This window comes from Electrophorus electricus, chromosome 2 (assembly GCF_041902795.1).
Source record: "Electrophorus electricus isolate QZ-2024a chromosome 2, ASM4190279v1, whole genome shotgun sequence".
Lineage (NCBI taxonomy): Eukaryota > Metazoa > Chordata > Actinopteri > Gymnotiformes > Gymnotidae > Electrophorus > Electrophorus electricus.
The window spans coordinates 1670001-1695000 of record NC_137498.1 but is presented as its reverse complement, the minus strand read 5'-3'; the positions used below and the strand labels follow the sequence as shown (position 1 = coordinate 1695000).

Here is a 25000-nt window from a genome sequence, read left to right as displayed (position 1 = left end):
AATGAGACAGTTTGCGTTTTTTGTTGTTTTGTTTTTTTTCTTTCTGCAGGGTTTGTTTTCGAAACTGTAGCCAAAAGCAGCACCGCTCGTCAATAAAGTTTATTCTCAACAAGCGAGCTCAGTTGATGAGGGCCGCGATGACATTACCCGGGGCCAACCGCTCGGATCTCGGGAGCAAACCGAAGCCGCTCGCTCATGCTCTCCGAGGCGGCAGGCGGCTCACGCAGTTCTCGTCGGTTGTGCCGATGTACCCCCAGTGGCCGCGAGCCGCGTCGCGTCGAGTTAGAGAGAGTGGCCGCTAACAAAGCGCTCGCCCGCGGTCACGAGCGTCAAGACACGCCTCGGTGTCGCCTCCCGTTAGCTCGCGCTCGCATCTACAAGCCCCAAAATCTCGGCGCCGCAACACCGAACCCGAACCTGTCAGAGTCGCTAACCTTCAGCTCGCTGCGAAGGCACACGCACTGGCGTGGACGGCTGGCCTCGGGACACAGACCCGCACAGTTGGGAGCGGAGTTGCTCGAGCAAACGAGGGAGCGTGTTAGTCAGAAGCAGCAGGCGCGAGGGGTTAGTCCAGTCCTCGTTCACTAATCCGTGAACTCGCGTGCGTTCAGCGTCTCGTGTGTCGGATTCTGAGCGAATGTGCTGCACACCATTGTGGGCACTGAGCCTTAAGCTGATAAATACATAAATGAATAAATAATCCAAGCAATCATGTATGGGAGAGTTTTAACTAATAATCGATTTTACAAAATGTTGCAATATAATCTAGAAAAAAAACAAACAGGCAATGGTGTACGTGCGATTATTCAATCACGATTACAAGATGTTGTGTGTGTGTGTGTGTGTGTGTAAATCATTAATGTGTATATACAGACATACATGAAATTCATGCAAACACACAAATTCCAACTCACCTCTCACAATGAGTCCAGCAAAGTTGGACACCCCAGATCCTCTCTCTGATTGGGTGACACATCGGTACAGATCTTGGTCCTGATTGGTCACTTCCTTGAGATGGAAGGAGGCAGCAAACTTCCTGTGATTTATGTTCTTCTTTTCAGCTACAGGGATGTCATCACCATTACGCCTCTGTTTTACACACACACAAACACACACACACACACACACACAGATAAAGGTTTATCCTCACCATTAGGCCTCTGTTACACACACACACAGATCTGCCCAACCTCTACCATGGAGCAATCCCTCACTCACACACACACACACACACACACACACACACACACATACACACACACACGCCCAGTCATTAGACCTAAGATGATGTAAACAGTGAGCCAAATTTCATTGTGAAATGTCACAAATCTCTGTCTCAAAAACATTAGTGGCAATGTTTTGTATAAACAGCCAATGAAACAAGTGATACCTTTCCCAAACACACAGACACAGACATACACACACAAATGCATGCATACGTAAACACTCACACACACACACACACACACACACACCCCCACACACTCTCTCTCTCACACACACACAAGCTTGTAGTAAATGATTTATTATCCCTTTGCCGATGGCATGTCTCGATAGTGTGTGTGTGAGTGAGTGAGTGAGTGAGTGAGTGTTTGTGTCTGTGAGTGTGTACGTATGCATGCATTTGCGTGTCGGTTTGCCTGCGCGTGTGTGTGTGTGTATGCGTGTTTGTTCGTGTCTGTGTGTGTTCGTGTGTGCGCATGTGTCTCTGAGTGTGTGTGTGTGTGTGTGTGTGTGTGCGTCAGGCGTGTGCGCATGCGTGTGTGCATAGCCGATCAGAGGATGGTCAACGTCTTCGTGATTTTTGCTCTTCTTTTTCTCGTCACGTTCTTGACTCTTCCTCTGTCTCTACGGAAACGGCTACTTCACACTAACTGCCACATCACAAGCGAGAAGGTCTCTGTGCATCTGTGTGTGTGTCGCTCTCCCTCCCCATCACTGTCTTAATCCTCTCGCTCATCTCCTCAACCTTTCTTCACCATCTCAACATTTATCAGTTTATCATGAAGCAACAGGACCACACTTCTCTCTCTCTCTCTCTCTCTCTCTCTCTCTCTCTCTCTGACAGGTTCAGCTTTATAGTCCAGCACCCTGCAGAAGGTGATTAGTAGCTGGTCGTTATTTATACACCTGCTGGCCGCTAATAAGACGGCAGTTTTCCACAACTGATGCAACTCCCAAAGAAACGTGAAATAAAAGTTTTCCCAAAAAAAAATACAATACAAATCTAACCAGCAGGAATTAATGTTTTCTATAGACCATGAATTCTCGACATGGGAATGTTTCTCACCCCGCCGAGTGTGTAATTTTGCAAATTTTGACACTAGCCACTTTGAAAGCTGTCAGAGCTCGGGACAAATCCAACCACAGTCTGAACTCTGTCGAAAAAGCCCCGTTAGCAGGCTGGAGACCTGGGCGAAATCACTGCCTGCCATTCTCCCTGACAAGCAAACGTAGGAGGCTTGGTTTGTGCCGGCGTGAGGTGTGTGTGTGTGTGTGGGGGGGTTAAAACAGCTTTGATCACACTCTTGCCTGACGTCGGACCCTCCACCCGTCAGGCGGGGTCGGGGGCGGCGCCGGCAGCTGTGTTTAATTTGAAACCGCCAAAAAGTCGATTATGGAATTTTCATTAAACTCTGCCTGTGTTCTCAGGGAGAAATTGATATTCCGAGCATTTCCATTTTGACATTCTCAGCTGGTCACATGACTGGACTTCAGTCTGCAAAATCAGAATGTTTTACGTCACCTATAAAACCAGAACGTGTTGATGGCAGCGGAGGGGGGGATCTGAGGACCAGTTACACACACACACCACACACACACACACACACACACACACACACACACACACACACACACACACAGATGTAGATGCAGTACGTACCTGGAGCCAGAGTTTGTTGTTGACGGCATCTCGCACGGTAGCGATGCACTGAAAAGTAGCGTTCTGACCTGCATTCACCTCCACATCCCCCAAACGCAGGAAATGAGGAGACTTATCTACACACACACACACACACACACACACGCACGCACGCACGCACGCACACTCTTAATTACATTTTAATTACACAGAATCACTAGTAGACTGCAAACACAGCAGTGAAGTGTAAAAAAACCTGCATTACCATATATATACACAAAATTATATATATAAATATTTGAATATGGAATAAACTTCACTCCCTTAATTATACTTGTTAGCTGTGCAGTACTTTGATGCATGACTGAAATGTGCAGAGTGAATGAAGCTTCTAACATCTGTGGTCGCAGGACTATCCGGAGGGACGGTCCATTCCGGTGTCCCCCAGGGCTCAGTGCGAGGCCCCTAGTCGCTTCTCTCTGTACACTCACTCTCTTTGTGACGTAACGTCTTCTCCTGCCACTACCATGCCGACAGCAATCAAGCTTCACCGATGTCAGCTGACCCAGGAACTCCAGGTCCTCACCATAACCTCACTGTCTCCTGGTTGCTCTGTCTGAAGCTGTAACGCAGCCGCGGTGCAACTTTGGACGACGGTACCGCGCATGACTCGTCATTCTTAACTCGTGTTTCAAACCTGACCAGATTTAAACCCGACGCCCGCCTACGGAGCCGGAACAGACCACGACGACAGCGGCTTGAAACGCCATCCTTTCCGTCTCACGGGAGACACGCATGGAGACTATTCTCCATCCTGCTCCCAGACGGCGGGCCGAAATTCCAACGACTTCAAATGCAGACGGAAGACCCACCTGCATGTGGAGTATTTTATTGACCGCTGGTCCTTGTGGAAATATTGCACTGCGCAACTATTATGTAATCGAAGCCTTTAGCACTAATCGTTGTTTGGTATTGCACGCATGTTCATTTTGCAGGTCTCTCTAGACATCAGCATTGATCCCTGTATTTCTACAGTATGCCAGATCAGCGGTATCTTGGACTCTGACCTGCTGTACTGTACTAGGATGTGTACTATGAGTAAAGGACAAAGCACTTTTGTAAGTCGCTCTCGATAAAAGCGCCTGATAAATGCCGAAAACGTAAGCGCAAAGACTACAGCCAACATAGCAGCACTGTCACTACAGCGATTTCACTACCCACAATTCTCTGCAGCAGCTGGGAAATACTGTGGATTTGTAGGCTGCTGAAAACACCAAGTATGTTCTTAGCAGACTATCAAACAATGTTTTCTTATGATCTCAGTTTGGTCTGAAACACGAGAGTTGTATCACTAAGTTCTCTCTCTCTCTCTGAACAGGGTTAGTTTCCCAGACCAGGTCTCTAAAAGCATGGCTGGTTTATGACGATCTTAGACGCCACGCTAGCATGCTCAGAGGTGTTTCTTCAAAGGACGCTTGGTGCAGACCCCCCACCCCCACCTGACCGCCTCCACCTAACAGAAACCGAGGCTGTGTGTGTGTGTGTGTGTGTGTGTGTGTGTGTGTGTGTGTGTGTGTGTGTGTGTTCTGTACGGCTAAGTGCTCTCAGGCGGACGGAGGGCACAGACGTACGGGGACAGCCTGACTGGAGATACCAGCCGTCTTGGGGAAACCTGCTGAATGCCACGTGCACAGAAGCCGAATCCCCACTAACGCGCGCACACACCTGCCCTTAATGACTTTGTAACTGGCTGGCAGGTGTATGAGGCCTGTGCCGAATGACTGAATCAGATCAATGGAATTATAATCTGGATTAGGAGCAGCAGTAATACTGCTCCCGTGTGGATTACAGGCTAATTGAGAATACCTGTCTCGTTATTCCCCCTAATCCTTGAGGGAACTGTAGCTGAGCAGACAGTTAACACGCGCGCACACACACACAAGCTTGTGAAAAGACTGACTGACTACTAAATCAGCAACTCGCTACCCTAACATGTCTACCCTACACCAGTGGGGTACTACTGCTCCACTACTCCATTAACACACAACACACAACCAATAACACAGGAAGCGTTACCGTACTCACCACATGGGTAACTCAACACCTGGACATCATCGATCGCAATAAAAGCTCTCCTTCCTGCTGCCACCTCAGCCTCGAATATCACCTACACACACACCCACACACACACACACACACCAGAGAGAGGGGAGAGAGGTGACTAACTGATGTTAATTTTCACCTTATTCAGCAGTTCTCAATCACACAGCAGCAGTAACGTGTGTTCTCTTGTGAACTGTCCATGTTGGGCTGTGTGTGTGTGTGTGTGTGTGTGTGTAGCTGATATTGCTCTATAAATCATGTCTGATTGATGTCGGCATCATGACAAACCACGCAAAACCTGTGGTCTAGTGCAACTTCACTCTACACCAGCAGAGTGGTGTAAAGGGAACAAGAAGAGAGAGAGAGAGAGAGAGAGAGAGAGAGAGAGAGAGAGAGGGAGAGGGAGAGAGAGAGAGGGAGAGAGAGAGAGGGAGAGAGAGGGAGAGAGAGAGAGAGAGAGAGAGAGAGAGAGAGAGAGAGAGAGAGAGAGAGAGAGAGAGAAGAGAGAGAGAGAGGGAGAGGGAGAGAGAGAGAGGGAGAGAGAGAGAGAGAGAGGGAGAGAGAGAGGGAGAGAGAGAGAGAGAGAGAGAGAGAGAGAGGGAGGGAGAGAGAGAGAGAGAGAGAGAGAGAGAGAGGGAGAGAGAGAGAGAGGAGAGAGAGAGAGAGAGAGAGAGGAAGGTCATAGTGGTGGTGGTTGTACTACTACCACTGTGGCCGTTCATTTTATTAACTGAGAGTTTAGGAAACTAACTGAAACTTTATTAACTTGAGCAAAACTTTATTCATCAGAAAACAGATCACATGATTAGGGAAAGCACGCCCCAAAAACAGCTCTAAAAATAAACCAACATAAAACGATTTAATTCAACCTCCTCAACAGAGAGTGTACTGAAGTCAAGTTTGCCACGAAATGCTTGAGACAGCGCGAGAGAGAGAGAGAGCGAGCGAGAGAGAGAGAGAGCGAGAGAGAGAGAGAGAGAGAGAGAGAGAGAAAGGCTGCAGTGAGTTTTGGCATTTGGTCGTATAGTCTAAAGAGCTACAGCCCGTCATCTGGACCAAGCACACAGACCAGCTGCACTAAACTGCTCTAAAAAAATCACCACAAATGAGAAAACACAACAAAGCAGCGAAAGAACATCCACGCTGAGAGAAACAGACGAGACGACGCGGTTTAGAGGCTTACGGATCAGCCACGGAGCCGTCCACTAGAGTGGGTTCACAGTACACACACCCCCCACCCAGAGTGGGTTCACACTACACTACAGAGTGCAGATATTCTTCTGCAAAAAGAACCAAACGTACATCTTAATAAATCCACTATAAACCAATAGCATGTGAAAACGGAAACACACACACACACACACACACACACACATTTGAATGGTTTCCAACCATGTTCTCATCTCCAGGTCCAGATCAGGATAGAATACAGGTAGCATTTTGCTTTGAGATATATAGACAGCTCCTTCTCTACACACACACACACACACACACACTCTCTCTCTCCAAATGCAGCTGACATTTAGAGCTTAAATCTTCAATAGTCAAGAGCTGTTAAACCCCTCCCAAGCAGATAAACATGCAAATCTCCACCAGCAGGCCTGCCAAACATATCTATAACTCCGTCACGGCAACACTCCACCTCTGCACTCCCTCTCTCGCTCCCTGTGCCTCATGCAGGCTGCAGTTGGACGGGTTCATCCCTGTGTCCACGGCAGACTGTCTCAGCGTGGAATCCGGAGCGCGTTAGTGAAGGAGGAGGTGCGGCTGACCACAAGAGCCCAGCGGAAGACTCGGGACGCGTCTCCAACGCACGCACGCACGAGGGAGAGAGAAAAACAAAGTTAGAAACAAACACCAGGAAGAAAGCTCAGGAGCAGCAAAGGGCTATTAAAGATGGAGGAGAAGAGGAGAGAGAGAGAGAGAGAGAGAGAGAGCGAGAGCAAGAGGGTGACAGTTGGAGTCAGAGAAACCTACACACACGCTCCTGTGCTAGTGACACGGCTCCCTGGAGCACCCACACACAAAACCACCACACAACCACCCACCCACTCCCACACACACACACGCAATCATGTTTCTCTGAGGGGAAAAGGAAATAAGACAGAAACTAAAACTCTGCAAGTGATGTACTCCCAACACAGAGTAGAAACAGACGCTCCCGAAACATCTCCAGAAACAGACGCTCCCGAAACGTCTCCAGAAACAGCCGCTCCCGAAACAACGTCTCCAGAAACAGACGCTCCCGAAACAACTCCTCCAGAAACAGACGCTCCAGAAACAGACGCTCCCGAAACAATGTCTCCAGAAACAGCCGCTCCCGAACAACGTTTCCAGAAACAGCCGCTCCCGAAACGTCTCCAGAAACAGCCGCTCCCGAAACAACGTCTCCAGAAAAAGACGCTCCCAAAACATCGTCTCCAGAAACAGACGCTCCCGAAACAACGTCTTCAGAAACAGACGCTCCCGAAACATCTCTTCCAGAAACAGACGCTCCTGAAAGAACGTCTCCAGAAACAGCCGCTCCCGAAACATCGTCTCCAGAAACAGCCGCTCCCAAAACATCGTCTCCAGAAACAGATGCTCCACAAACAATGTCTTCAGAAACAGACGCTCCTGAAACATCTCTTCCAGAAACAGACGCTCCCGAAACGTCTCCAGAAACAGACGCTCCCGAAACATCGTCTCCAGAAACAGACGCTCCCAAAATGTCTTCAGAAACAGACGCTCCCGAAACATCTCTTCCAGAAACAGACGCTCCTGAAAGAACATCTCCAAAAACAGACGCTCCCGAAACATCGTCTCCAGAAACACACACTCCCGAAACAACGTCTCCAGAAACAGACGCTCCCGAAACAACGTCTCCAGAAACAGACGCTCCCGAAACAACGTCTCCAGAAAGAGACACTCCAGAAACAACATCTCCAGAAACAGACACTCCAGCTGAGTTGCTATTTTCTCATTTTTGTTTGTGTACTTAAATATCATGAATTACATACAAGTCTACTGGTATGGAATATATGAGAGTGTAACCACATTAAGTGTGTGTACGAGTGTAACCACATTAAGTGTGTGAATGAGTGTAACCACATTAAGTGTATATGAGTGTAACTACATTAAGTGTGTGTATAAGTGTAACCACATTAAGTGTGTGTACGAGTGTAACCACATTAAGTGTGTGAATGAGTGTAACCACATTAAGTGTGTGAATGAGTGTAACCACATTAAGTGTGTGAATGAGTGTAACCACATTAAGTGTGTATATGAGTGTAACCACATTAAGTGTGTATATGAGTGTAACCACATTAAGTGTGTATGAGTGTAACTACATTAAGTGCGTATGAGTGTAACCACATTAAGTGTGTGAATATCACAGGTATCGGTACTGGTTCTCCTTACTGGTCATAGTAGAAATTAACCGCATGTCTGATTTCTTACTTGTCTGTGCGAGCTAAGGAATTCTTTTTCAGAGGAGACAACGAAAGCAAGATTGTAAATCGCTAACAAACTAACACTTTCCTCCTTTCTGACTAACACAGGATGTGGATCTGCAATGGGATTACACTTCGGGACTGGGATTATATTGTCATTACATCGCTACATATTATAGCTGCACCCCAAAGGCATGGAGTAGGAAGAATGATGTAAATACAAACATGACGAGATCCAAAACAGCAGGTCCCTGCACACACACACACACACACGCACACACACACACAGTCATGAATCACATTTCTATTGAACAGATAAATGGGTCTTCAGGCCATTAAATTATAAACATTGATCAGAGCTCGAGAACTGCATGTACCAGATCAATATCACTTCAGACTGGGACTTCTGTCTCACTCTCTCACACACCTACACAGACACACACACTCACGAGAAGGATCAAATGAAATGGAGGAAAAGTTTGTGGCATGTCAAACACAAGTACACAGACGAGTGAGTGTGTGAGAGCAGGAAAAGAAAAACAACATGCGAGTTTGTTTGGAAATGCAAGAAATAAAAGAAAATACACATACACACAGGCTTCATGCTGGGGCATGTTAAACAGAATGTTCACTGGGAACTCCTGCATCCTAATGGCTGATAGAACGAAAAAGGTGCCATCAAAACTGATTATCAACCTCTAATAATGCTTCACGGGCCATCAGTCCTCCACACACACACACACAGACACACACACACACGCACACACACAGGGGAAATTCTAATCTGTTAAATGACTTGGAACTTTGTCACAACCTCGGCAAAAAAACAAACAAAACAAAACTGCCTTAAAAGTAAAACCAGTTGAATGTTGAAGAGGCTCCTGGCCCACCGTGGACACATAGGAGCGTGTCCGGGTACTGGACCCGTTCTGGTGGACACATAGGAGCGTGTCCGGGTACTGGACCCGTTCTGGTGGACACATAGGAGTGTGTCCCGGTACCGGACCCATAGGAATGTATTTAAAGTCACGTCACTACACACACACACACGGATGGATGGAACATCAGTTCTTTGGCTGTCAGCTACAACTCCTCCTCCTAGCCTCTGAGCTAAGCAAGTCCATGTAGGCCACTGGGCGAACACACACTCAGATCTTTAATGGATGCGCTGGTGTTGCGGACTCCTCCAGGCTCGAGGCATCTCCCTTACGTCTCTTACTCCGAGACGGAGCGAGATGGACAGCTAGTGTTTCCTCCAGCAGCAGTCAGCGCGGCTAGAAGATCCAACCGGCTGACATGATTCTTCACTGACAGAGTGGAGAGAGAGAGAGAGAGAGAGAGAGAGAGAGAGAGAGAGAGAGAGAGAGAGAGAGAGAGAGAGAGAGATTGTGTGGGGGGGGGATCAATTGTTATCCCAATTATCCCAATTGTGTTGATTTCAAATGGTATTTGCCCAAGTGTTTCAGGGGCTAAAGTCTATAACATTATTAAACACGTGTGGCAGCAGACGCACAGAGTTCTTCCCTCAGTAGAGAGGAGTTAGTCAGGGGTCTGTTCAATATTTACATCAACACACTGCACACCCTGGACACTGCGTCACCACGAAATGTGTGATCACTGCAGGACAGGGGAGGTGGCAAAAAAACAAAACAACAACTATGAAATATTTTCACGTTACAATAGGAACATAAATCCAAATGAAAGGTTATTCAATAACATGACCCAACAAGAGAAAGATTTCTGCCCAAACCACAGAAAGGAGCTCACAGACAGGAAGAAACACTCATCGGAACACCCACACACACACACCTACACACACATACCCACACACACACACACACTTTGCACAGGCATGTCGTCTTTCCTAAATATGCTTACAAATTAACGACTTACAATACGCTGTTAATGTTTTAATGACTTCATAGCTACCATTAACTGTTTATTATTATATATTATTATTGTTTTCTGTTATTGTTGTTGGTTGATGGTGGTTGTGTTTTGGTGGTAATTATTTTTCTTGATGTTATTTTGATTAATATAGCTCCTAAATCAGCTTCTGAACAAGTCAAAGTGTTTTGTTCACGTTGGGAAGCAGAACTCCCCGTCGCAAGCAAGCCGTCCTGACACGACCTGAGACAGAAAACAACTGTTGTGTAGATAATGAACTCTCTTCTGTTCTGTTCCTGTGTACTTACGTGTGTGTGGGGGGGGGGGGGATGAACCCGTCTCGTCTTTCCTGGTTGTGTTAATTTACACTGACGATAATGTAACTTACACACTCGCGCCAGTAAAGCAGTAATGAGGGGGAGAGAGAGAGAGAGAGAGAGAGAGAGAGAGAGGTGTCTCAGTAGTTAAGGTACAGGACTTGTAAGGTTGGTGTCAGGACCGTCTACGGCGTCCGGCACGGACTGGTCTCTGCTCTCCTCCGAACCACTGGAAAAGACCAGTGACGGAGGAATTCTGAAAACCTGCTTGGACAGGATCGTTTATGGCCATGACTGGAATGCTTATGGTTTCCTCCATTCCTGGTGCTGTCATCATCGTGCTAGATTTCGTTCCAGGAGTTGATCCAGGCCGGTCCCAGCAGCAGTTCTGCTGGATCGGAGTGCGTACACGGCTGGAATGCTACACTCCAGACAGGAGCTCACACACGTTCTGTGGCTGTAATGTTGTTTACTGCCGTAATTCTACCGACAAGATTCATTTTTGAAACAAATATTGAGCAGCCTTATTCAGAATATGCAACCACACACACATACAAAAAGGGCAATTAAAGATCGAATCTGGTCTTCGGCTCCAACACACACTTTCAGTTAAAGTCAAATCAGGTCAAATAAGCTGGTGAGAGTGTGTATGTGTGCGTTTGTGTAGGCAAGCAGAAACAGGCTTCAGTACTCTGATCACTCTGTCTAATAACATAACACCAATCATCACGTCTTGTTTCCCAAATGAGGCATAATCCCCCTAACACACATACACACACACACACACACACACACACACACCCTTGCTCTCTCTCCAACTTGTAAACTGGGTGCACTGTCACCTTGTGACCACTAGAGGCATCAGTGTCTTTGTGCCACAGAGAGGCGCGTCAGAGTTGCTCATCTCAGCTGCTCCTTAGTTCGCTCGGCCATGCGCGCTCTCTCTCTCTCTCTCTCTCCCACTCTCACTCTCTCACACACACGTTTGTCGTATCTGTCACTTTTCAAAGAAGAGAAAGATTCTGACCATCACAGTACAATCAGTGGAAGATTTTAATGCAAATACAAAAACCACACGCGCACGCACGCACGCACACACGCACGCACACACGGACGCACGCACACACGGACGCACGCACACACGCACGCACGCACACACGCGCGCACGCACACACGCGCACACACACGCACACACACACACACATGCACCAGCAACTCACACAAGAAAGAACCGCATGACTGAGAGGAAGAGAAGCACTGAGAAGCAGTCAAGACTTCCAATTAGTCCAAAACACAAACAGTCTTTCATTATGTAAACAGAGAGAGAGAGAGAGAGAGAGAGAGAGAGAGAGAGAGAGAGAGGGAGGGAGAGAGAGAGAGAGAGAGAGAGAGAGAGAGAGGGAGATAAAGGAGAGAGGCGTGTCCTATCCATGTCCTCTCTGGAACAGTGATTAGGTGTGTCAGTGACCGTAGGTATAGTGTGAGTAAGGCACAGATCTGCCTGTGTGTGTGTGTGTGTGTGTGTGTGTGTGGGTGTGTGTGTGTGTGTGTGTGTGTGTGTGTGAGAGAGAGTCTTAAGAACTGGGCAGATGTAGATAATCTAACTGCATAAATCCCTAAATTTGCAGACACAGTGCAGTTCACGCCTGACCTGCCTGCCACATAATTACAGAATTAAGGGCTCACACACACACACACACACACACACACACACACACACACACACACACACACACAAAGGCTATATATCTTCAGCACAGTGTTCTCCAAGTCAACCCAGCCAGCCAATCAGATCTCTTCCATGCAATGTGGAAGAGTTTCTTGAGAAGTCTCCAGACCCGTCTTGCGCGTTGGGGTCGGTTCCGATCGGCTTGGCCGGCGAGTGCTAGTCGGGACCGAATGGCCGAGGAGCTCCCTGATTGGTGGGGTGGTCTGCATTACCTGGTACTCATTGGGCCAGAAGGTGCTGACGGCGAGCTCCGCCCTCTTCCAGTCCTTGCCTGTGTGGGCGGAGACGTTCCAGATGGGGTTGGCCAGGGGCCCCTTGTTGACCTTCACCAGGACGTTCAGCGTGCCGGGGGCGGGGCCAGGGCCCTCAGCGCCGTGCAGCAGGTAGTTGAAGTCGATGCAGTGAGTGTCGTTCTCTTTCATCACAGGCAGCAGGAGGCGGGCCTTCTCCCCAGGGTCATGCTGGGAGGACTGTACCATCATGTAGGAACCTGGGGGGGGGGGGGGGGTTTACAGGCTACGTTACTGCTAGGCGTGCGCACACAGACCCACACACACACACACACACACACACACACACACTCACTCACACCCACACATCCACACCCCTCAGCCAAAACAGGGTCCAGATCTTCGTGTGAATGAGTTGTCGAACTGAATTATAAACCTGTCAATAAAGGAAAAAAGAGAATGAACTGGATCCGATTAAAAACACAACAGATTGGGAATCAGAAAATGCCGCAGGCCAAAAAAGAGCGGAGATCCGGAACGTTCTCTGGGTGATTCATAATCAACTACGGCTGTGAGGAACCTGAGATGGAGAGAGAGAGAGAGAGAGAGAGACAGATGGAGATGGAGAGAGATGGATGGAGAGAGAGAGATGGAGACAGATGGAGAGGGATGAATGGAGAGAGAGAGAGCGAGAGAGAGAGAGGACCGTCGTTCTCCAACATGTCCACATCCACCCTTCTGACCACCCACACCTCCCAAATCTCCACTAGCACCTGGCCCCACCCCTAACGAGTCAGGCCACACCCACAACTCACTCAGCCCCACCCCCAAACTGATGTGTGGTGGTAGCACACAGGACCAAGACAGGTAGAGAGAGAGAGAGAGAGAGAGAGAGAGAGAAGCTTTCAAACAGACTAAAGCAACCACTCATGGACAGAAAGATGCCACAATGGCCCCCTCACTCTCTCGCTCTCTCTCTTTCTCTCCTCTCCACTTTTCATGAGGCAGTAAGAAAAACAAGGTTCAGAGAGTAAGTGGCTAGGGGAGGAGCCAGCGCCAGGAGGGGAGGGGCCAGCGGTCAGGATCCAATAGGACTGTGTAAAAATAATCACTAAACTACTCGACAAACAAAACAAAAACCATGAAGCTCCGTGAGAAAACTGAGCAGTCAACAGTAGATGATAATGACTCCACATGGGACTCTGTGTGTGTGTGTGTGTGTGTGTGTGTGTGTGTGTGTCCCCACACACATCACTGAATGCTCACAGCAAACAATCCTCAACTCCGGTCTAAACTGTCCCTTGATGTAGGGTCAGAGGTCAGCGATGTAGGGCCAGAGGTCAGCACGTACATGGCCTTCCAAATATGCCTTCATCACACTCATGATGGGGAATTAAAGCTTTAATTAAAAAAAAATAACAAATGAATAAATAAAACAATTCAGGAGTGATGTGTGTAAACGCTTCGGTAAGCGCTGACTGAACAGGGTCTGGACGCCTCGCACGGTGCGAAAACCCATCTGTCCCCCACAGAGAGCAGAGCAGTCTCTCGGAGAGGAGGAGGATGGGTGAGAGAGAGAGAGAGAGAGTTAAGAAATATGAGCCAGCGTACAGAAGCCAGCTGGGTCTGCTCAAAACCACAGCAGCTACAAGACGCGAATGCCACTTCTCTGGAGAAGACCTCAGAGGACTAACATCGCACACCTGACACAACAGTTACGGTCAGCGCAAGGACCAACGGGGACGCACCACCATTAATGCCAGCCCTGCCCGGCTCCTCGCAGACGCTCGCACGTGCACTCACACGCTAGCATTACAGCTCCAGAGTCACAAACTTCACAACTGACAGTCTTCAGACAAACGGACTGGACTGCATCAGTGTGCTACAATTTGACTTTTTTTTGGAGCGTGAGAAACGATACCACCCTCCTTATAGTTCTAGAGCTGTCGTTGGGGTCACGGGAAACGGCATATCTACCGTCATCCACACACACACACACACACACACACTCGAGATCAACGAGTCTCGACGGCATCTGCATAAAAGCGCAGACCCACCACGGTATCCCACGATGCCTCCCGGCTGATCGCATTCCGCTCAGTAAAGCCGATTTCTGCGCGGGAACCATGAGCTGAGTTGGTAGGAGCCAGCTGGTCAGAGCTCAGCAGGAGGCCACACGCCCGCTGCAGCAGAGGAGGCAACTACTGATCTGAGATCAGACCAGGGAGCACTGCGGCGGCCACACAAGAGACGGCGGCTAATCACCGAGTTTGGATTCAGCGCTGAACAAACAACAGGGAGACTGAGAAACGGGCAGGAAAACACGGCAATCCAGAATTATCCAACGGGACATTTTCATCTTCCTGGTTTCCTGGCAAGAGAAAGCTTCCTGGCGGAAAATAAAGAAACCCACGCTCATAGATTATATTTTACGCTAAATCTGTGACGACGACCTCCCCGTGGTCACAGTCACACCAGTGAGGCTAAAACACACACCAGACTAAAGTTCACTGCGAGATGTTTGAGTGAAATTTGCAAAAACTGCCTAATGAGGAACATTTAAAACAAAATTTTAAATCTGTACAGCTTGTGCTTTTCTTCACAAGCAGACCTTTAGAACCATTTTAAAAATGCAAACCAGACACAAAGTCTGATGTGACACCATTCTGAAAGGTTAAAAGGTCAAGTGTCACCCGGTTTCTGTTCGGTGATTGACTGAACGCTGTAGGCGCTTCTGAAGCATCGACATCCCGCCCGCGGACACGGACCCAGACTCCGCCAAACCCACAGACGGACGCGCCCAATCCGTTTCCACATTCACCCTCTCCTCACGGCCCAGAACGTTAAGGAACACCATCTTGGTCTCATTTCGGTGAACTGTTTTCTCTCTCTGTTTTAAATTAACTTCAATTCCATTTTCTCTGCAATGCAGCTTTCGCCTGTAACTGCAGAACGGATAAACCAATGTGCTGAAATCGTGCGGTCACCTCCAGAACGCACACCGACACCCGCGGAAACGCGTCTGAGGAGACTAACAAGCGCAGTGCGAGGACACCACCAGGTTCCGCTCCACTCCGCCCACACCCGCCGCTGACTGGCTTACGAACGAAACTGGCTTAAACCAGCTGTTCAAATAAAGCAGGAGCTTTTAGCCAAGCTACGCTCTTACAGAGAAGACAGAGCGGGTCTACCCTCTGGAGTCGTCCCCCAAGCTCAGACACAGTGAGAGGCAGCAACAGTCCATCCTGCATGGAATATACGAACAAAACAGGTGGTATATACGGGAAAGAACAGGACCAAGCCGACGAATGCTTTCCACGCGTGCCAAAAAACCCCAAACGCGCAAGCAACACGTCGCAGAATGGTCGACAGGATGTGTCACAAGATGGCTGAAATCAACCCTCTCCCACAATCCTCAGCAGTCATTAGAGTCGCTGTCGGGTGAGAGGACCCGTCTATGTCTCAAACAAAAGTTTAAAAACGTTGATGACAAATGGTCGACTGACATTTAACGTACTTGACACCAAGCCATTCTAGCAAGAGCTGGATGAGCGAGTGGGTAGGTGTGACTACCCACAATCCTCTGCACGAGACGGCCCGAAGTGGAGAATGTGTGCCTGTGGAAAGGCTTTGTCTATGGGCTGTCCTGCATACACGCGGCAGGGCCACGCTTCCGCAGGCGCGCCGTTTTAAGCGTTCGCGCTCTGGTTCTTTTAAGACCACCTTTGAATTTCACAGGCCAGTGACAAAAGAGAGAAAGAAGAGAACCCCCCCACCGCCGAGAGCGCCACGCTGACCTACATTAGAGCACACTTCCACCGACGGGGTGATTTGGAGCGTAACCGAGGCCGTTCCCGAAGAGAGCGTGACGTCACGGAGAGACGCGTTAACAGGACAGCTACTGGCACCGTGCCAGAGTTCCACATTGAGGAATGCGGGACTGTTCCAACAGCACAAGCAAAAGGGTTTTCTGGTGCCCAAATCTCCAGAGTTTGGAGAAAACGGTCCCAATGAACGGAATCCCGTTATTCCGACCGTACTCCGCTACGAGCTTTAATCCGCACGTTTGAGCTTAACTGGCAGATGACGGAGTGCTGGAACACTCGGGCCACTCCTGAGCAAACGCATCAAATCGGAACACCACTACTGTGCGCAATCATCAAATTGGAACTCCTCTAACATGCAAAACCATCAAATCAGGCCCAGTACAAACAAGCTCTACAACAACAACAACCTTCTTTTAATCCAGTAAAATGCCACCGCACTCAAATTATTAAGTGTTTGAGTATTACAAACAACATCACGTTATCTGAGGCCCGGGGATACCTTGACCCACAAACACGGACCCAGACGGCGCTGTCCAACTCTACGACGAATGGCAGTTTTGCAGACTCCGGAACAGGAGTGACATACAGAAAACGTCTGGACGATGAAGCGTGACTGGCAGTAGAGAGGGACCAATGAGGTGGCACAAATGTTCATCACATCCCCGATCGGTGGTACGTACTCTCGGCAAAGGGGCCGGAACCGTCTGGGGTTTCTACGGCGATAATATTTACATTCCATCCATGGCCTTTACATTCCAGACTGTGAGCGGAATGCTGCGGACATTCCGGAATTCTGCAGACATGCTGGAATGCTGCAGACTTGTGGCCCAGATCGTTCCCAGGTCCTGCCAACATGCCCCTATGAGAGAGGAATGTCGCCTGGCAACGGAATCCATCTCCAAACACAGGGCCCTCCAGCAACCAAACTGCCAGCAGCCCAGGAATTCAACAGGAAGTCGATTTTTCGCTTTCAGCCAGAGAGGTTCTGTGCTAAAACATCTGCATTCGGTTCACCGGTACAAAAATTTGCCCAAACCAGTCGAACCAGTCAAACCAGCCTCCCGCATTTGTCCCCAATACCTTAGCCGTGATCGTTCATTTAACCAGCACAAAGCAGAGAGTCACCGTATTAAGGCCACAGACACAAAGCCGCTCCACATCAAGTCATCCGCGTCGCAGAAAGGGGCCCCTCGGGGCCAAAGTCAGCTCCGAGCGGAGAGGGGCCGAGCGACAGAGCAGGGCACCATTTAGGAGCAAGGAGTGACGGCGTCTCCAGACGCACCGGTAATGCATTATGGGAACGGTCATCTGGAACATACCAGAGTCGTGATGACCCCAACCAAATGAAAGCACACAGAGAGAGAGCGAGAGAGCGAGTGAGCAAGAGAAAGAAAAAGAGTTTGAGAGAGAGAGAGCGAGAGAGAGAGGCTTAGAGTGCCTGTGGGTTAAATGACAAATACCTGCGCACTCTATATGTCTCACACACACACACACACACACACACTCTCCCGCAGTTACAGATGACTGTGGTCACCCAAGATGACCACTGCTGTCCGAATAAAAACAATTTTGACGGGATTTATTTTCACCGCTAAGTCTTAGACAGGCACAGAACCCCCCCGGGAACTAAACGAACCCCCGCTAAAGGATGCCCGCGCACGGCCGTCGCCCCCGACGGCCAGGACACGCCGAGTCCTGCCGGGCCGTGACCTTCTCCGTTCCGCGGCGTGATTAATTACCCCGTCTCATATTAACTAGGGAATTCTCCTGGGAAAGGAAGGAACGGCTCTGATTCCGCGGAGCGGCTCTGCCTGTGGGAGGAGCATGGGGCACGGCGGTTTGTGTAGCGGAGCCGGGAAGAATGCCCCTTCCCGCCCCGGAAGGCTGCAGGCCATGAAAGTGAAGACGACCCTCCTCGACTAATGACTCAAATGTTCCATTTGATTAGGAGAGAGAGAGAGCGAGCGCAAAAACAGACGGCAGCGGACGCTCCCTTGCATTAGCGAGATGAGCGAAGGTGAATTATCCCGTCCGAGCGAAAATCTCCCCACCAGAGCCGCTGGCCCGAGTAGAAACCCGAGTGATGTGCTCCCTGATCTTACATCCTCGCCGGAACTGCGCCAGATGGCCCAGACGGAGGAGACGCTGACTGGATCACATACCATATGTGTGTGTGTGTGTGTGTGTGTGTGTGTGTGACACCCACAGGTTAAAGGAGATATTGTTGAGGCCGGTCACACTTTAAACCCACTTCATTCCTGCCTCGGGATGTTCTTAAAATGTACTCTCCACGCCCTAATGCGGGACGCACGGCATGCTGGGTAATGTAGTCCTGGGAGGGGAGGGGCTCACCCTGGGGCAGGTCGGGGGATAGGTACGGCGCCTCCTGGGCACTGACGTGGGTCCAGTCGAAGTCGTCGTACGGGTCCTGCTGATAGTCACACTGCGCAGGGCCGTCGTCGAACGTGCAGCCGCCTGCAAACACAAGAACCGCATCCTTAGTGCGCGCGCACGCACATACAGGTGCACCACGAACAGCTAAACAAGTAAATAAACAAACAAAAACATGCATGTCTCACACCTGCTCGTAGCGCTGTTGTAGGGAGTCCCACCTCCTCACCCACCTCCCTACCTCCTCCTCACCCACCCACCTCCTCACCAACCCACCTCCTCACCCACCTCCCTACCTCCTCCTCACCCACCCACCTCCTCATCAACCCACCTCCTCACCAACCCACCTCCCTACCTCCTCCTCACCCACCCACCTCCTCACCCACCTCCCTACCTCCTCCTCACCCACCCACCTCCTCACCCACCCACCTCCTCACCAACCCACCTCCTCACCCACCTCCCTACCTCCTCCTCACCCACCCACCTCCTCACCCACCCACCTCCTCACCCACCTCCCTACCTCCTCCTCACCCACCCACCTCCTCACCCACCCACCTCCTCCTCACCCACCCACCTCCTCACCCACCTCCCTACCTCCTCCTCAACCCACCTCCTCACCCACCTCCCTACCTCCTCCTCACCCACCCACCTCCTCACCCACCCACCTCCTCACCCACCTCCCTACCTCCTCCTCACCCACCCACCTCCTCACCCACCCACCTCCCTACCTCCTCCTCACCCACCCACCTCCTCACCAACCCACCTCCCTACCTCCTCCTCACCCACCCACCTCCTCACCAACCCACCTCCTCACCCACCTCCCTACCTCCTCCTCACCCACCCACCCACCTCCTCACCCACCCACCTCCTCACCCACCCACCTCCTCACCCACCTCCCTACCTCCTCCTCACCCACCCACCTCCTCACCAACCCACCTCCTCACCCACCTCCCTACCTCCTCCTCACCCACCCACCTCCTCACCCACCTCCCTACCTCCTCCTCACCCACCCACCTCCTCCTCACCCACCTCCCTACCTCCTCCTCACCCACCCACCTCCTCACCCACCTCCCTCCTCACCCACCCACCTCCTCACCAACCCACCTCCCTACCTCCTCCTCACCCACCCACCTCCTCACCAACCCACCTCCTCACCAACCCACCTCCTCACCACCTCCCTACCTCCTCCTCACCCACCCACCTCCTCACCAACCCACCTCCTCACCACCTCCCTACCTCCTCCTCACCCACCCACCTCCTCACCCACCTCCCTACCTCCTCCTCACCCACCCACCTCCTCACCAACCCATCTCCTCACCACCTCCCCTTCAGCATTTTTTTTTTTTAGGGCTGTTTGCTTTGTTTGCCCCCATCACATCTGGAAGACACAAAGAAGCCGACACACCTGGAACTCATAACCAATTAAACTGACACACCTGTAAACCCACATTTCTGTAGTTCTTACTAATTTAACGGTTATTTCTCTACTTCACACTCGCTTGTCCTCAGCGACGGGAATCTCGCTCAGGTGAATTTGTCTGTTTATTTTTTTTGCTTTTAATTTAATTTTAATTTTTAAGTTTGTGTGTGTGTGTGTGTGTGTGTGTGTGTGTGTGTGTGTGTGTGTGTGATAAAATCAGGGCAAGCCTTCAACATTCAGAAACAGTCTGGCTCTCGGTGTGACTGTTTAACATGGAAAATCTCCAATAACATGGCAGATGAACGTGACATAAACGACGCTGAAAATACCCCATCGGGACTAAACACAGATCAAACCCACTCTCACGGCGGAATTCCCACTGCGATTAATCCCAATTCCCACTGCGATTGGTCCCGATTCCCCACATAACTAAACAGGCGAAGCTGTTTTAATCTGTAATCCCAATACACAACACTTGCGTTTACTCTCCAAGTACAACAATACCAGGACACTTCTCCACAGTTCTCCACATACCTACACACAGCTGCCAGCTGGGTTTGGTTACAAACTGCACAGAAGACTCAACATTTATTTACCGTACCAGAGAACCGAGCCCCTCCGTTACCACGTCAAGAGGAAGAACCCGATCAGAACCAATCAGAGCTCTGCGTTCAGAACCTTCAGAACCAGCGTGCTAGGTTTTCCCATCAGGCCACGCGTGGCAGTGTGTGTGTGTGTGTGTGTGTGTGTGTGTGTGTGTGTGTGTGTGTGTGTGTGAGAGAGAGAGAGAGAGGATGGCTGCGCAGGGGGCATCCACCTCTCATTACAGCAAGTTCGTCCCTACCGAGTGTGTGTGTGTGTGTGTGTGTGTGTGTGTGTGTGCCAGTGCCATCATGCCTATAGCTGGATCTTCACCAGTTGAACGTGTGTGTGTGCGGATCATTTTCCGGCGGTTGCCAGGGATGCCGTGTCTTTTGGTGGTCCTGTGCGGATCTATTCTAGGCCGAGCCAACCCGCCCCCGCCGCGTCTTGCGCGGGGGAAAGTCCCGCACGGCTCATCATGCTGCTGCGCCTACTACTACAGCTACTGACAGGTGGGTAGACGCCGGCTTCAGGACCGTCCTGACACTCCACCCACAACACTGCTGTTTTCTCGCTCCCTCACACACACACACACACACACACACACACCAGAAAAAAACAAACGCGTTCAAGGCTACCTAGCCTGAAATCTGTCAGACACCAACGGTGAAAAGAGAGAGAGAGAGAGAAAGAAAGATGGAGAGACAGAGTTGTAATGACAACATCGGCCGATTCACCTAGGGTCACCGGTCGTCTCCTTGGAGACCAATCTCTCCCCAGTTCTATTTGGGAGCAGTGACCCGTCTCCTCGGATACGGCAGATGTGTGGAGGCCCAAACCCGGAGCTCCTCCCGACCAGCCCGGAGATCTACCACCGACCTCCCAAAGCCCCGGAATCCCGGAACCCCGCAATGCCTCGGGGTTCTGAGACTTTCCAAATCCACAAACCCACAGGATCCAGGCCTCAGATCGCAGGCACCAACACCGCTCCTGCGCATGTCTCCATGGAGACCGAATCATTCCAGCAAACGTGTAAAAAAAAAAAAAAAAGAACCCCACAAAATACCAGCGGAGGCGGGACTAACTGATCGTCTCCACGACAATGGCCATCCCGTTCCAGACACGGGCAGCCCAGCGGGGCAGAGCGTGGGCGGCCAGGCCCCCTGCGCTCGTTATCACCTCTGGGAGGGGAAAGGTCGCAGCTTCGGCACCGTGTGCCGCGTGACCTTCCCGCGGACGCCCGGGTGACATTTGTATTCTAACGCAGGCCGAAGCAGGTGTTAATTGAAGACGTCCCGTGGAACTCTGGGAAGGCAGGATTCGCATCGAACGCCCCCATGCAGGCCTCGCCTCCCCCCGTCAGCCAATCTCGGGCTCTCGAGTCCATACCGTCTACAGTCGGCTGACATTTCGATACTGCGACGGTATCAGGACCGGAGATGTCCGGAGGCAAAGTTCTCTCATGTTCACGGGGACGGGTTGGAGACCCGTATTACCACGAAATTCAAAATTAATAACTTGTGTCAACTTAGCGGCGTTTAATCTTCAGTTTGAAGGTGTTGACGCGACATGGCCTGACTGTGTGTTCACCCGCATCACCGTCCGACATCAGACGAATGTTAATGCGTGAGATACTTCTCAGAGAGAGAGAGAGAGAGGTGGGGGCGGGGTTGTCTCGTGTTCTCTCTGTGTCATCAAACCATGAGGATTCTGGGATGTAAAACAGGAGCTCTTCCTCCTCTGACACACACACACAGTGAGGTGATGTAAAAGTTTTCTGAAGCTACGGACATATGTAATGACGTTCTGAGACTGGCCTCTGGATTACTGGTTTAGGGTCATTTCACCATGTCCTGCTCCTTCATTACACGCGCACAGGCACACGCACACGCAGGCAGTACGCATAACAGTTTATGCAAATACAGCTATAGAAAAATAGTTTTGGGGAAATTTCAGATTGAAAATTCCCAAGCTACCTCTGAAAAGTCCAACAGAGACCGAATACATGACTACATCGCTGAGAGTGTGTGTGTGTGTGTGTATATGAATATACACCAGTTTACAGGGAAATGGGAATGTGTGAGAAGAGATAAAAGTACCAGTATCTACTAACCCACCCTCTCACACACACACACACACACGCCTCTACGGAGATGGCACACTACTGGAACGGTTCTCTGAGGAACAGCGATTAGAATAATTACAGCTCCATCGATGTCTGCACCTTCTGCTGGGATCTCAGCCACAAACCACATTCATCTAGCCAAGGTCACTTCCTGTTACCCCTTCCACAACCCACCCACCTGCTCCGTTACCCCGCCCACAACCCGCCCGCCCCCATAACACCATCACATATATACAGCTGCTACAATTTCAACAGTTTTCTATTTTATACATTAATAATTTATGTTTGCTTAGACTTATAATTGAAAATTGAGAAGACTAAATGAACGGAGAATAATAATAATCAAATATGAAATAAATTGAGTATGTAATTCAAATAAAATCAAATAAGGTCTTTCCACATGTTCATTTTATAAACAATTTGTTCCTTGCGCAATATCATGATATGTATCGTTATCGCGATATGAAACTACCTGTATTGGGATATGAGATTTCGGTCGTATTGTACAGAGGTGTTCGTATCGCAGTCCCGCCCCGCGGCACCTAAGCCCCACCCCTCTGGTGTGTCGAGGGGGAAACGCCCCCCTGCAGACTTTAATGAGAAACTAACAGCTCCGTGTCCAGATGGGCCCGTAATGACTAACACAACCACTCGCTCTGCAAGGACACTCGCCGGCTCATTTGCATACTAATCTATGGCCGCGAATATTCAAGCCCCGTTAATGAAATAATAGCCTGCTCTTCATTTGCATAATAAAATAATTATGGCGTGTGATCAAGCTCAAGGGTGAATCATGCAAACATCACACAGATAAACGACATGTTAACGACTCTATCGGAGAACCTCACACACGCGCACACGCACACACCCTGGTGTCAAATACCCTTTACTCAGAGAGGCAGGAGAAACCAGTGGTACAACAAATTTTCAAAAAATGATGAAGAACTGGGGGAGAATAAGGGATCAGCAGCAAACACACCAATCAAAACGCCGCATTATCATTCATCTGTGTCTACAACACAGAGAGAGAGAGAGAGAGAGAGAGAGAGAGAAGGACGGAGAGAGAGAGAGAGAGAGAGAGAGAGAGAGAGAAGGACGGAGAGAGAGTGGGAGAAGGTAGGGTGATGAAGGAAAGATCACTATCACAAAACCAATCAACTTTTGAACCAAATTGAAAAACTCAAATAAGGATCTGATCTAGATAAGGAAAACAAAGCAGAGGATATATGTTTATTCATTCTGAGGAGAGAGAGAGAGAGAGAGCGCTCTGTATTTCCAGAAACCATCCAGTTAAGAACCAAGAAACCACACATGTCCAGCTCATGCGTCCAGCACACGCAGCACACGCGTCCAGCACATTCAACCTGCCCAAAATGGAACACTAGTGCTCCAAATTTTTAGTGGGTTTAAGACGAGAGGCGGACGAGGCCCAAACTGCCCGTGACGGCCAGCCCGACCCAAATGTGCACAGACAACAGAACACACTATGCTCTGGCTCTTACCGCAACAAACCATAGGCAAACCTTCCAGAGGACTGGGAGTGTGTTAGGAGGCACAGCGAGTGTGTGTGTGCCGTGCGAGTCTCTCACGGGGAGCGCCCCCCCCCACACACACACACACACAACTCCTGCTCTATAAGCTGCCTCGGTAAATAGGAAAAAACATGGTATCCCACACAGTTTTAGAGTGATCTCTCCAGCAGTTACACACACACTTTAAGAGTGAACTTCAATTAAAGCAGCAGTCAGTCTCTCTCTCTCTCTCTCTCTCTCTCGCTCTCTCTCACACCCACCTTAAGTCAGCAGCCAAATCTCTCTCTCACACACACACACACACACACACACACAGCCTGATTTCATCAACTCATCTTATGAGCGAAAAGGGTCTTTAAACCCCCAAACCCATCGCTACCACACATACACACCCCTTATATATGTATTCACGTGTGTGTATGGATCTTGGATGAACGGTTAAACATGGCCTTTACTGAAAGAAAAGGAATTCGCTGTGTTTTAGAAAAAAGAACATGGACTGACATGCTCGTTCCGAGTAACCGGCGCGCCGAGCAACCGCACAGAAATTATTTTGCTCCGTC

The 25000-nt window shown here is 49.8% G+C and overlaps 1 protein-coding gene across 16 annotated transcripts in view; it reads right to left on the bottom strand.

Annotated features, from left to right (window-relative positions):
• ptprk (protein tyrosine phosphatase receptor type K) overlaps positions 1 to 25000 on the bottom strand; it is a 91759-nt gene that overhangs the window by 49734 nt on the left and 17025 nt on the right. For all 16 annotated transcript variants that reach the window (XM_081695342.1, XM_027030391.3, XM_027030390.3 and 13 more), the window contains 5 exons: positions 18740 to 18862; positions 12543 to 12820; positions 4949 to 5030; positions 2885 to 3000; positions 915 to 1089 (listed from right to left, as the gene is read on the bottom strand). In XM_081695342.1, coding sequence (XP_081551468.1) covers positions 915 to 1089; positions 2885 to 3000; positions 4949 to 5030; positions 12543 to 12820; positions 18740 to 18862 — 774 coding nt within the window. The remainder of the gene's footprint in view (positions 1 to 914; positions 1090 to 2884; positions 3001 to 4948; positions 5031 to 12542; positions 12821 to 18739; positions 18863 to 25000) is intronic.